We start from the raw sequence: 11,912 nt of genomic DNA on the forward strand, positions 1-11,912 counted from the left end.
TACCAAACATTAAGAGAAATTGCAGGGAATAATTATAGGAGTGTATGAATGGATTTTGGATCCTTTTTGATGGAGTTGAGTTCGGGGTTAATCGAGATTTTGGATCCTTTTGGAATTTTTTATAATTAATGAATTTTTCTGGATTTGTTAAACGAAAATTTGAATTTTTTTAACCTTTTGCTATTTTATGAATTTTTCCAATTTTTTTTTTAAATCTTATTGCGCAAGAAAGAGAAATTTCCAAAAAAGAAAAACATTCAAGATTATTAAAAATATTATTTTAATACTCTACTTCTCTGTTTTCTTCAAAATTGTTCCAGAAAACTGATTTTCCTGTTGTTTATTTCTTATCACCAAGGTAAGAAGCAAAAATCTTCCTTTTTATATGAAATCAGTTCTTTCTCTCTTTGTTTTTCTTGTTTTTGAAAATGTAAATTAACGAAGATGCATTTTCAGGAAAATAGAAATTCCAAACAGAAAAAAGAAAGTTGTTGTCAATTTACATTGATCTAAAGTTTTTGGTTATGTACTGAATGGGTTTAGTTTTTGGACATTTTAATATTTTTTTTTCCTTTTGCAAGTTTTCTAAAATAAGTAAAGAGGATGAATCCCGATAAATTCACTCACAAGACGAATGAGGCTATGGCCGGGGCTTATGAGCGCGCAACGAGCCTTGGCCATGCCCAATTCACTCTCCTCCAAGTTGAGTTTCTTTAATATCCGACTCCCAAGGCATCTTTTATCAAGCAATCTCCAAGCCCGACTGTGGTAGTGCCGCACAATACGTCGATAGGGTATTCCATCAAGCCTTGAAAAAGCTTCCAGCACAGTCACCTGCACCAAACCAAGTCCGTGCTAGTTATTCTCTCATTAAGGCAATCCGCCACGCCCAAGCCGCCCAACAGTCTCGCGGAGATACCCATTTGGCGGTCGATCAGTTGATTCTAGGCCTCCTTGAGGATTCTCAGATTACGGATTTGTTGAAAGAAGTAGGGGTTACACCAGCAAAAGTGAAATTCGAGGTCAAAATGCTTCGAGGAAAAAAAGGGAAAAAGATGGAGAGTGCATCCGGGGGACACTACATTTCAACCATTAAAATCATATGGGACTGACCTTGTTGAGCAAGCAGGGAAGCTTGATCCTGTAATAGGCCGAGATGAAGAAATTAGAAGGGTCATTAGGATCCTGCCTAGAAGAACTAAAAACAACCCAGTTCTAATTGGAGAACCAGCTGTTGGTAAAACTGTTGTGGTAGAGGGTTTGGCTCAAAGAATTGTGAGGGGAGATGTGCCTAGTAATCTTGCCGATGTTCGACTCGTTGCATTGGATATGGGTGCACTAATTGCAGGAGCGAATAGAGGAGAGCTTGAAGAAAGATTGTAAGCGGTTTTGAAAGAAGTTGAGGAAGCTGAAGGGAAAGTGATTCTCTTCATTGATGAAATCCACTTAGTACTTGGCGTTGGTTGAACCGAGGGTTCCAAGGATGCAGCCAACCTCTTTAAACCTATGCTTGCTTGGGGTCAACTTAGATGCATTGGTGCTACTACCTTGGAAGAACATAGAAAGTATATTGAAAAAGATGCTGCATTTGAGAGAAGGTTTCAACAGGTTTATGTTGCTGAGCCTAGTGTACCGAACACCATTAGCATTCTTCAAGGATTGAAGGAAAAATACGAGGGTCATCATGGTGTTAGGATTCAAGACTGTGCCTTGGTGATTGCAGCTCAGTTGTCAAGTCGATACATTACTGGTATGCCATATTTCTTCTTTAGAGATGCTTGATCAAGTGTTAATGATATCTGTTTAAAGCATGGATTTGAATTTCTTTGCTGAGTTCTAAATGATATTCATTGGTATTTTGCTTCAAGACGTTATCTTCCTGACAAAGCAATTGATTTGGTTCATGGAGATTGTGCAAATGTGGGAGTTACAGCTTGATAGTCAGCCTGACGAAATTGATAAACATGAAAGGAAAAGAATGCAACTAGAAGTTGAGCTTCATGCATTGGAGAAAGAGAATGATAAGGCTAGCAAAGCTCAACTGGTTGAAGTAAGTTTTGACTCTCAAAAACTGATGGATTAAGTTTATGTTCTTACTTTTGTCGGATCTATAACTTTTTTTTTTTGGTTTAGGTCTGGAGAGAACTTGATGACTTGAGGGACAAGCTTCAGCCATTGAAGATGAAATACCAAAAGGAGAAAGGAAGGGTTGATGAGATTCGACGATTGAAGCAGAAGAGAGACAAACTCATTCTTGCTTTACAGGAGGCTGAAAGGAGATATGATTTGGCAATAGCTGCTAATTTGATATATGGGGAAATTCAGGAAGTGGAATCTACACTAGCCCAGATTGAAGGCACAGCGGATGAGAACATAATGTTAACTGAAACAGTTGGACCGGAACACATTGCCGACGTTGTAAACTGCTGGACTGGCATTCCCGTCACGAGGATTGGACAGAATGAAAAGGAGAGGTTGATTGGGCTTGCGGAGAGGTTGCATCAAAGAGTGGTGGGACAAAACCAGGCTGTTGACGCTGTTGCAGAAGCTGTTTTGAGGTCGAGAGCTGCATTAGGAAGGCCACAACAACCAACTGGCTCATTCCTTTTCTTGGGTCCAGCCGGTGTTGGCAAGACGGAGCTTTCTAAGTCGCTAGCGGAACAACTCTTTGATGATGAGAATCTGCCGATCAGGACCGATATGTCTGAGCACATGGAGCAACATTCAGTGGCTCGACTTATTGGGGCACAACTTGGGTACGTTGGCCACAAGAAAGGTGGGCAGCTTACAGAGGCAGCGAGGAGGAGGCCTTACAGTGTTGTACTCTTTGATGAAGTTGAGAAAGCACACCTTTCTGTTTTCAACACACTACTTCAAGTCTTAGATGATGGTCGGTTAACTGATGGCCAGGGCCGCACTGTGGACTTCAGAAATACTGTGATCATCATGAAATCAAACCTTGGAGCGGAACATCTTCTTTCTGGACTTAGAGGGAAATGTGCAATGCAAGTTGTTCGCGATCGAGTCATGCAAGAGGTAGTTAAATGACCTATTTTTGGCACCATATACCTTTGTCATATAATGTTTTGAAGCAGTACTACTAACATTATGGTTTTGATTGTTTGACAGGTAAGGCGACACTTTAGACCAGAGTTGCTTAGCAGGCTTGATGAGATCGTCTTTTTCGACCCTCTTATCACATGACCAATTGAAGAAAGTTGCTAGATTGCGAATGAAGGATGTTGCAAGCCGCCTTGCTGAAAGGGGTATTGCATTGACTGTAGAAGATTCAACATTGGACTATATCCTTGCTGAGAGTTATGATCCAGTAAGTATTAACATTTATATCTTATACATATTCAGATATCATTGAGGGTATGGCTGAATAGTAACAATGTCTCTTTTTTTAACTTTTGATATAGGTCTATGGTGGAAGACCTATTAGGAGATTGCTTGAGAAGAAAGTTGTGACCGAGCTATCAAGGATGCTTGTGAAGGAAGAAATTGATGTGAACTCAACAGTTTACATCGATGCTCCAAATGGAAGTGAGTTAGTGTATCAGATTGAGAAGAATGAAGGGTTAGTCAATGCAGAGACTGGGCAAAAAGCGGATGAATTGATCTGAATCAGAGCAAGAAGAATGTTCAAATTTAAGCGGATGAAAAATTTAAGTGTTTGATATTACTGTCAAAAAGTGCTTTTGAAAAGTAAAATGTCCATTTTAGACATGATATTATAAAGTAACAAATATGTATTTAAATAATGTTTAAATTAATTAATATTATAATATTTTAGTAAAAATATAAAAAAATAATTTATTATAACTTATTGTTAATATTTTAATATATAATATTAATTTTAAATATTTCTAAGTAATTAATATTAATTATTTATTAAATTTAATTAGAATATATAAATTATATTTAAATATTTAAATATAATAATTAAATATTTGTAATTAGATATTGGCACAATTGTATTATTTTAAAAAATATTTTTTATTTTTAATTAATGCTTTTAACACATTTATAAAACTCATATTAAATAACCAAGAAAGAGAACACAAAATAATAGTATCAAACACATTTTAAGTTAAAAAGTAAGGTTAAAAAAGGTAAAATAACATCCAAAAGTGCTTTTTGGCTGAAAAAGTTAAAATTTATTGCTTTTTCATCTCTAAAAAAACTCATCCCAAAAGTTAAAAAAGTTGCCCCAATAATATGTATTCTTCATTGCTTTTAAGAGAAAAGTATTTTTTTTAGCAAAAGTTCATCGTAATGGAGAACACACCTGAAGTGATGCTGCACAAGCAGTGAAGGAGATGAAAATTAAAGAGATAGGTGATGAAGATGATCATATGGGCTCATGAACCAATTTATTTGCTTTTTAGTACGTTGAAAGTATTAGGATGCTATACAAAAGACATCAAAGTATGTCAGGTCTTGATCATGCAACCTCAGTCGGTAAAGTTGATTTCAATCTCAAAGGACAACCTACACAACCCCAAAAGAAAGTAATCATAAATGAAATAATAATATGATTACATTTCGACTGGAAATGTGAAGATCACAAAGTGTAACAAACGCTGTGAAACAAACGCTTTGTAATCTCAAAATCAAAATACGGCATTGCACATTCATTCCAACTTTTGAGTACATTAGCTTCATATAATAACTGTACAGCCAAAAGGCATATATGGAAAAACTGAATGCCCAAGTTCTGGAGACGATTCACCCACTATACTTGGTAGGTAAGCAACTTTGGTTCAGGACCTTGATTCTGTTATCAGGCATAAAGAGGCGAAGCAGATGGCTGAGGGTACGCAGTCGTACTCCTTCCACCGGTAGCATCATCTGCACTTTGCCTACGTCTCCGAGGTACGCTGTTAGTATTGTTGTGATTAATTCTGGAGTCGTTAGAATCCTGGAGGTGCTCCAATGCAGTTACAACCTCATTCATGCTTGGTCTGAACTTTGCATCGATCGACAGGCATCGCAAAGCAAGGGTAACAGCCTTAAAGGCTCCTTCGATTGTATACTGCCCTTCAAGGCGATTATCTAGGACACGAAAAATTTTGCGTTTGTTGGCAAGGTAAGGTTTGGCCCATTCCACCAGTTTATGTTCTCCAGATGGTCGATTCTTGTCAACTGCTCTCCGGCCAGATAACATCTCCAGCAGCACAACTCCAAAACTATAGACATCACTCCTTGCAGACAAGTGACCTACAGTTGAAGGGAAAAAATGGTATCATTCATCGTTTACAAAAGTAGAAAATTACATATACTCGGTTAACTGAAACAGGTTGCTAAGTACCTGTGGCAAGATACTCCGGAGCAGCATATCCGTAAGTCCCCATAACTCGGGTAGAAACATGGCTCTTATCACCTGTTGGCCCATCTTTGGCCAACCCAAAATCAGAGAGCTTTGCATTGTAGTTCTGCAATTACAATAGAACAAAAAGGTTCATAGAGAACCATGTAAAGGAATTGGAAAGAATGCTTTGGCTTAACAAATCACATACCGTATCGAGCAAGATGTTGGAAGTCTTGAAGTCTCGATATATAACTCTTGTTTCCGCACTGTGAAGGAAGGCGAGTCCCTTCGCAGCACTGAGGGCTACTTTCAACCGTAGGCTCCAAGAAAGAGGCTGGAAATAAGAACCTCCTGGTACATGTAACTCAAAGTGTTAAAAATAAACAAAATGGCATCTAAAACAAAGTTTTGCTCGACCAAACCGACATATAGGCTAAAAGAACTTACTCCTGAATAGATGATTCTCCAAGCGGCCACGAGGCATGAATTCGTACACCAGCAGGCGGTGCTCGTCCTCCAAGCAATATCCAATCAGTTTCACAAGATTAGGATGATAAAGCTGTCCGAGAAAATTCACTTCTGCCTACAAGATCAAGATCAAACACAAGTAAATCTAAGCACTTCAATCTCAAAACAACAGAAAGTGGCAAGCTTCATAGATAAACATCTTAAGCAAGCAAACTCAACACATTAAAATCCTTTCCACCTAATAAATGGACTTACCAACCATTCCTTGTGACCTTGGAACCCGTCCTGGTTAAGCCTTTTGACAGCAATAACAATGCCAGATCCAGGCTTGGTAGCAGTAAAGGAATTTTCATCGATCCACCCCTTAAACACGGAGCCGAAACCACCTTCTCCAAGCACACTATCGGGACGAAAATTCCTTGTGGCCATTTTGAGATCAGCAAAGCTGAAACTTTTCAAATTGGGGGACTGCAAAATCTCACCCTCACTCCGAGGTGTCGAAGGTGCTGAAAATGATGAAACTTTGCTGTTGCTGCTTTCACTGCTAATATCTTTCCCATCACCACTATCATACTTTGAACTGAGCCTTGTTTCAAACATGTATAACCCCTCATGCATTCATTGATTGAAATTAACCCATTTTTGGAAGTACAATAAGGTCATCTCCCACAAATTGTTAGGATGTATGTTAAGTTACTAATGAAGATAAAGCTCTCGATAAACCAGAACTAGTAAGAAAAAGAATTATACTTGAAAACCCCAAAATTTCAAAGTACATAGCAATTAACAGATAAATTATAGCATAATGTGGGATAATTGAAATACCTGTGTTGCTGTGGCTCTCAGCTTTAATACCGGCACTCAAGCAATTTCCCATTGCATCAAATACCTGAAAAATACAAGCCACCATCTTCAACTCTTCTTTCGTAGATCCTAAAACAAAGAAAAAATCGGTTTATATAACAAACCAGAATTCAACAATGAAATGAAGCAGATCTAAGTTTTATTTAAAAAAAAAAGAGAAAAGAAAAGAAAAAAGCTTCCCAAAACCATTATATTACAAAAAAACAGATAAAAAGATCATCTTTTTCTCTGTAAACCAAGCAGGGAAGGGCCTAAAAAAAAGAGCATCAAGAGAGAGAAGTTTACCAGTTTATTATAGCAAAAGCTTTAATTTTTCTTGTGCAGTACCTAGTGGCAACCTGCAAATAGTTAGCCAATGGCGATGATGGTTATAAATTTAAGAAAAAGAGAGAGATTTTTAAAGGAAGGTGAGATGAATTGCACCAATGTCGGGCTGGTCCCGCCTTTTAAGCGTACCGTGCTACACTCTGTCTCTCTTTCTCTCGCTCTCTCTCAGTTTAGTCAAGTCAGAGAAGGTTAGCCCTTGCACTCCATTGCCATCTTTCCTGAGCCGTTGGATCCTTTCTATAAATGATGGTGGCTGAGCTTCAACAGCTGGCTTCGTCCTTGTATGTAGCTTTCAAGTTTCAACTATGACATAAATAAACCGTTAAAAAGTGAAATTTTCTATCTGAATTAAAAAGAAAAAATGGTTTTTTTAATGGATAATTGTAGTAATTGGAGAATAGAGGGACAATTGGCAAGCCAAGACCCTGGCTTTTATTCAAGTGGGAGCTTTTAGCTTTGAAACCGCCACAGGGGCCCTCATTGAAGGAGGAGCAGCCAATTATCAATGGGGTAAGAAAGGGTACTCTTTTGTGTATCAATGGCATAGGTTAATTCCCAAGAAAAGCCTCTTTTTTAGTACAAGGAATTGACTAGACAGCTTCACTTGCATGGAAAGTTCAGAGCTTTTGGACACTTTTTAGTGTGACAAATCTGGTAGGTTTTGTTTTAGGATTAATTCCATCAACCCTCCTCGAATTTCAACTCCAATTTTGAATTAATCCCAAACTTAAACTATTTTTAAATTGAATCCTCAAAATATTATCATATCAATCGAATCTTTAGTTTGGATTTTAAATCTCAACTCAAATCCGGCATACACTAAATCTATTTAACATGTTAATAAAAATAAATAACGATACTATATTTTTTTAACATGTCAGATTTAAATTATCTATGTAATAAGTACACGTGTTTCTAATATGACCAACAAGTTTTAAATATGCTTAAAGTTAGATTTGAATTGACATTTAATGTTTAAATTGCCAGCTAGGATGATAAAAAGATTTTATTGATACAATATTGATAATAAGAGGGTTGAATTAGAATGTTTAATTTAGTATTTAGGTAATAGTTTAATGGCATTTGAAGGAATTAAGCCTTGTTATAATGATCCAAAGTCTAGAAACAGGCATTAGGTTGAGAAAAGAAGTAATAATTATAATATTAGTAAGTGTTTGAAAGGATGTTTCTGGTTAGATTCCAGACCTTATGTTAAAATAAAGATTTTGTTGCGTTATCGCAACTCTTTCCTTAAATAAATCTTAATTTTGTTGCATTATAGCTGTTCTTTCCTTGAATAAATCTTAAGCTCTTTATTTTATTTTATCTTGTCTAATCTCAAATCATTTTTCTTTTGATCAATAATCTGAATCATTTTATCAACAAGAATCTTAATCATGTGGATCGCATACTTTCATTTAAAAAAAAAAACAAAAGAAAAGTTGATTTAAGAACAATTTATAACAATTAAATAAGACTGATTTTTTTTATTCGTTAATGATGACAATAGTAACAAAAAAAAATATAATTGTCGAAAATACTCGCAACGTTTATGAATTTTTTGTTTTGCGCCTTTAATTTTTTTGTTTTTTATTGATATTCTTTAACGTTACAAATTTTTTATAGATTTTTTCATAAATCAATCCAATTTTAATGGAAAACATCAGTTGATCATCAATTAAACGTCAATTAACGAAATAGTCAATGTGGCGTGCTGACATGTTAAAAATAAAAAATTAAATATAAAATTAAAAAAAAAATTATAAAAAATAGAGAGAGAGTAGAAAAGTAGTTATTTTGAATCCAAATAACACAGAATCAATCTCCTTTCCACTTTTAAAAAAAAAAGGCGAAAAATGGAGAGTTTCAACGCCAAAGATCTGTCAACAATAGGCGGCATAGCCACCATTTCCTTTCTTCATTCCTTCATTCCCACCCATTGGCTTTCTTTCTCCATTGTCAAACGAGCCTAGAAATGGAAAAGAAACAGTGCATAAACTTGCTTCACTTTTGCTTATAATTCATTGTGGTAGCTATATGCTGTTGTTTTTGTCTGGAAAGGGTGGGCACAATCATTCTCATAATCAACCTATGGAGAACATGGCTATCGCCGATCTTGTTCTTGTTCCAGCATTGTCTCTTTGCGCTACCACTCTTCTTGTGTTTCTAGTTGTTGGAAACTCATTGTCGATGATAGATTTTAGGGATTTCATGATTTGGAAATATGGGATTATGGATTTTAATTATAGGTTTTAATTTTAGGGTTAAAATTATTTTTTTTACAATTTTTTATAATTTCATATTTAAATCTTTATTTTTGACACGCACTCTACGTAGGTTACTTTGTTGACTGGCGCTTGACTGACGATAAAATGACATTTTTTATTAAAATTGAGTTGATTTGTGGAATAATTGTAACATTGAGGACATCAATCCAAAAAAAAAATCAATGGTACAAAACCAAAAACCCATAAACGTTGAGGGTATTTTCAATAATTATGTCATTAGAAAAAACTATTGATTAACTATATGACTTCTACAACCTTCAATATTGCTTCTAAATTCTAAATCATTAATTGTTAATTCAAAGTATAATTATCATATTAATTAGGTAATTTTGATGGTTTAGGTGTTAAATACTAATTCATATTTGACATGAATTGGACCAAAGTTTTAATATGTACGAATCCATCACATGGACAGTTTACAGTTAGCATCTTAAAGAAAAAACAAATAACTTATGACAAATGAAAGTAATACTCTTGGTTCCTTTGAAAAACCTTCAACCAAAAAAGTTAGATTCAAAGAATTAAGTACGGATGAGGGCTATGATATGGCGGTTGATTTAGAACTTAAGTCTGTGCTTTCCTGGAAAGATAGACTATTAGGTGGTAGATATGAAGGATCTAAGGAGTCAGCTGCCCAGTCTCTACTTGGTAAAGATGACGATTTTGAACTTTTGAATAGGGATATTACAATATCCTGATCAATGGCATCCCTACGATTAGTTTCTCTGAAAGAATTAATCACTCATTGATCAAAGACATGGCAACAACGGTGGTTATTAAGCTTTTGGGTCATATAATGTTCTGCAAAATAGAGTCGCCAATCTATAGAAGTCAACTTCGCCGTCCCATTTAATGTACATAAAGAACGACTATTTTTTTTGTGAAATTTCAGAATACAGAATATTATAAAAAAGTACTTACCAACGGGTTGTGGATAGACCAAGTGGCCCGACCCAAAGCCTCGCTCGAAATGTGGGAAGGTTTGGATAAAAATATACGCTTGAAAAATAGGTTTGGGCAAAAAAATAAGGCCGATTTAAAAAACTGGCCAAGCCTCGGGTAAAGCATTTTTGGCCTTTGCCCGAATTCACTAAATGACAAAAAAATCTATTTTGTTAATATTATTTTCTTATTGTTTTCTCCCTATTTTACTACTATTTTACTATTATGTTACTATTATGTTACTACTATTTTATTATTATTGTTTGGATATTGTATAAAACTTATTTTATTGTTAATTTTGTTATTATTTTAAAGACATTTACTTGTTAAGTTGCATTTAACTTAGTGTTATTTAAGTATACATATTTTTTAAAATTTATTTTCATGTTGGGAAATATTTATTTTGATATTTTTAGTATTTTTGATGTATTATATATTTTTAAAATTATATAAAAATAATATAAAAATTAATATGGATGGGTCGAGTCAAGCTTGGGTTTTAACAATTTTATCCGAGTTGGGCTTGGGCAAAATTTTAAGCCCATTTTTTGAACTGAACTGGGCCTGAACCTAGCAGACGAGCCTGAATTTTTAATTGAGCATGGCCCGGCCCATGCACACCTCTAGTTGTGGATCATCTTTGTGGATCATCTTTGGGCAATATCTTACCGTGCAACCTTGGACTAGATTTCAATTCGATGCAACCTTACCCCGAATGTTGTCAAGGCTTGGATTAGTAGACTCTCAAGGTTTTTATACAAACTGAAGATTCTTGGAGAAATTGGAGGGATAATTGGTAAAGTCTCAAAAATCAATTTTAACACAAATAGTAAAACGAGAGGAAAGTTCGCGAGAATGGTGGTATATGTTAACCTTGATAAGCCACTAATTTCTCAGGTATTGATAAACGACACTCTTCAATGAGTTGAGTTTGAATCACTACAGGTGGTACGCTTTGGCTACGGGCGTTATGGCCACTTGAAGGATTTGTGTCCAAACAAAGTTAAAAATCTGGTTCAGAATGAGAGGAAGACGTCAATAGAGGCTTCGAAAAGGACTGATCAAGCTACGACAAAGGAAGTGGGGGCCTACGGGCCATGGATGATAGTTGAGAGAAAGAATCAATGAAATCTCAGGGAAAACAATTTTACCGACGAAGAAGGTGGATTTTGGATTGGTTGGGACCAGATTTGATGCTCTATTTTTAGCAGACAAGAATGCCACTATTTCAGGTGATGAAGATGGAATTATATCAGGTAAGAAACAAGGGGTTAGGGTTAACTCAAATAGTTTCTATAAAGTGAATTTTTCTAGATATATAGGAAAAGAAATGGGCCCGTTTGGAATAGGCCTTAAGCAACCAAACACGCCAGGATATGGAATGGGTTTTGAGCCATTTGAAAAAGGAGATTCGACTAGTAATGGCCTGATTTTGTCCAACTAGAGTAGCGGGTTGGTGCTTTCGAAATTCAACCTAGTGGAATCTTGAATTTAAATTTGGATAGCAACATGGTGAGGTAACCTGACTCGGCCCAAATTAAGGATATACATGTTGAAATTTCTACTGTAGCCATGAACCAAAATTCAAATTCAATTCGCGACGATAATATTTCTTCTGAGAAGGTTTTTTTTTATCAGGTATAGCTCCTAACTCTATAATCTTTTCTAATCCTTTTTTTTATAGGTTCTTGACATGTAGGTCGTTGTGG

At 35.6% G+C, this 11,912-nt stretch overlaps 1 protein-coding gene and 1 pseudogene across 12 annotated transcripts; one reads left to right on the top strand and one right to left on the bottom strand.

Annotated features, from left to right (window-relative positions):
- Window positions 1-53: 53 nt before the first annotated feature.
- Window positions 54-4,387, top strand: LOC107885996 (chaperone protein ClpB1-like; annotated as a pseudogene).
- A 138-nt stretch (window positions 4,388-4,525) lies between these two features.
- Window positions 4,526-7,386, bottom strand: LOC107885998 (probable serine/threonine-protein kinase PBL10). 12 transcript variants are annotated; one of them, XM_016809783.2, is made up of 8 exons: window positions 7,070-7,386; window positions 6,932-6,984; window positions 6,608-6,715; window positions 6,038-6,362; window positions 5,762-5,897; window positions 5,523-5,665; window positions 5,315-5,438; window positions 4,526-5,223 (listed from the first exon to the last, which is right to left on the bottom strand). In XM_016809783.2, exons 4-8 carry the CDS (start codon window positions 6,209-6,211, stop codon window positions 4,787-4,789), a joined length of 1,014 nt encoding a protein of 337 aa, XP_016665272.1. In that variant the 5' UTR covers window positions 6,212-6,362; window positions 6,608-6,715; window positions 6,932-6,984; window positions 7,070-7,386; the 3' UTR covers window positions 4,526-4,786. The 12 variants fall into 12 exon arrangements, with proteins under 12 accessions (XP_016665272.1, XP_040963695.1, XP_040963673.1 ...); XM_041107761.1 differs by having other exon boundaries at window positions 6,038-6,368; XM_041107739.1 differs by having other exon boundaries at window positions 6,038-6,671; window positions 7,103-7,386.
- Between the last annotated feature and the right edge of the window lie 4,526 nt (window positions 7,387-11,912).

Source organism: Gossypium hirsutum, chromosome A03 (assembly GCF_007990345.1).
Source record: "Gossypium hirsutum isolate 1008001.06 chromosome A03, Gossypium_hirsutum_v2.1, whole genome shotgun sequence".
Lineage (NCBI taxonomy): Eukaryota > Viridiplantae > Streptophyta > Magnoliopsida > Malvales > Malvaceae > Gossypium > Gossypium hirsutum.

Bases quoted from the DNA above. Each gene is read 5' to 3' on its own strand.
- LOC107885998 (XM_016809786.2), bottom strand. From the start codon at position 6,692: ATGGTGGCTTGTATTTTTCAGGTATTTGATGCAATGGGAAATTGCTTG. The intron at 5,439-5,522 runs GTATGTGATTTG...TTGTAATTGCAG, and splicing joins CCAACATCTTGCTCGATACG to AACTACAATGCAAAGCTCTC. The intron at 5,224-5,314 runs GTACTTAGCAAC...CTTCAACTGTAG, and splicing joins TCCGGAGTATCTTGCCACAG to GTCACTTGTCTGCAAGGAGT.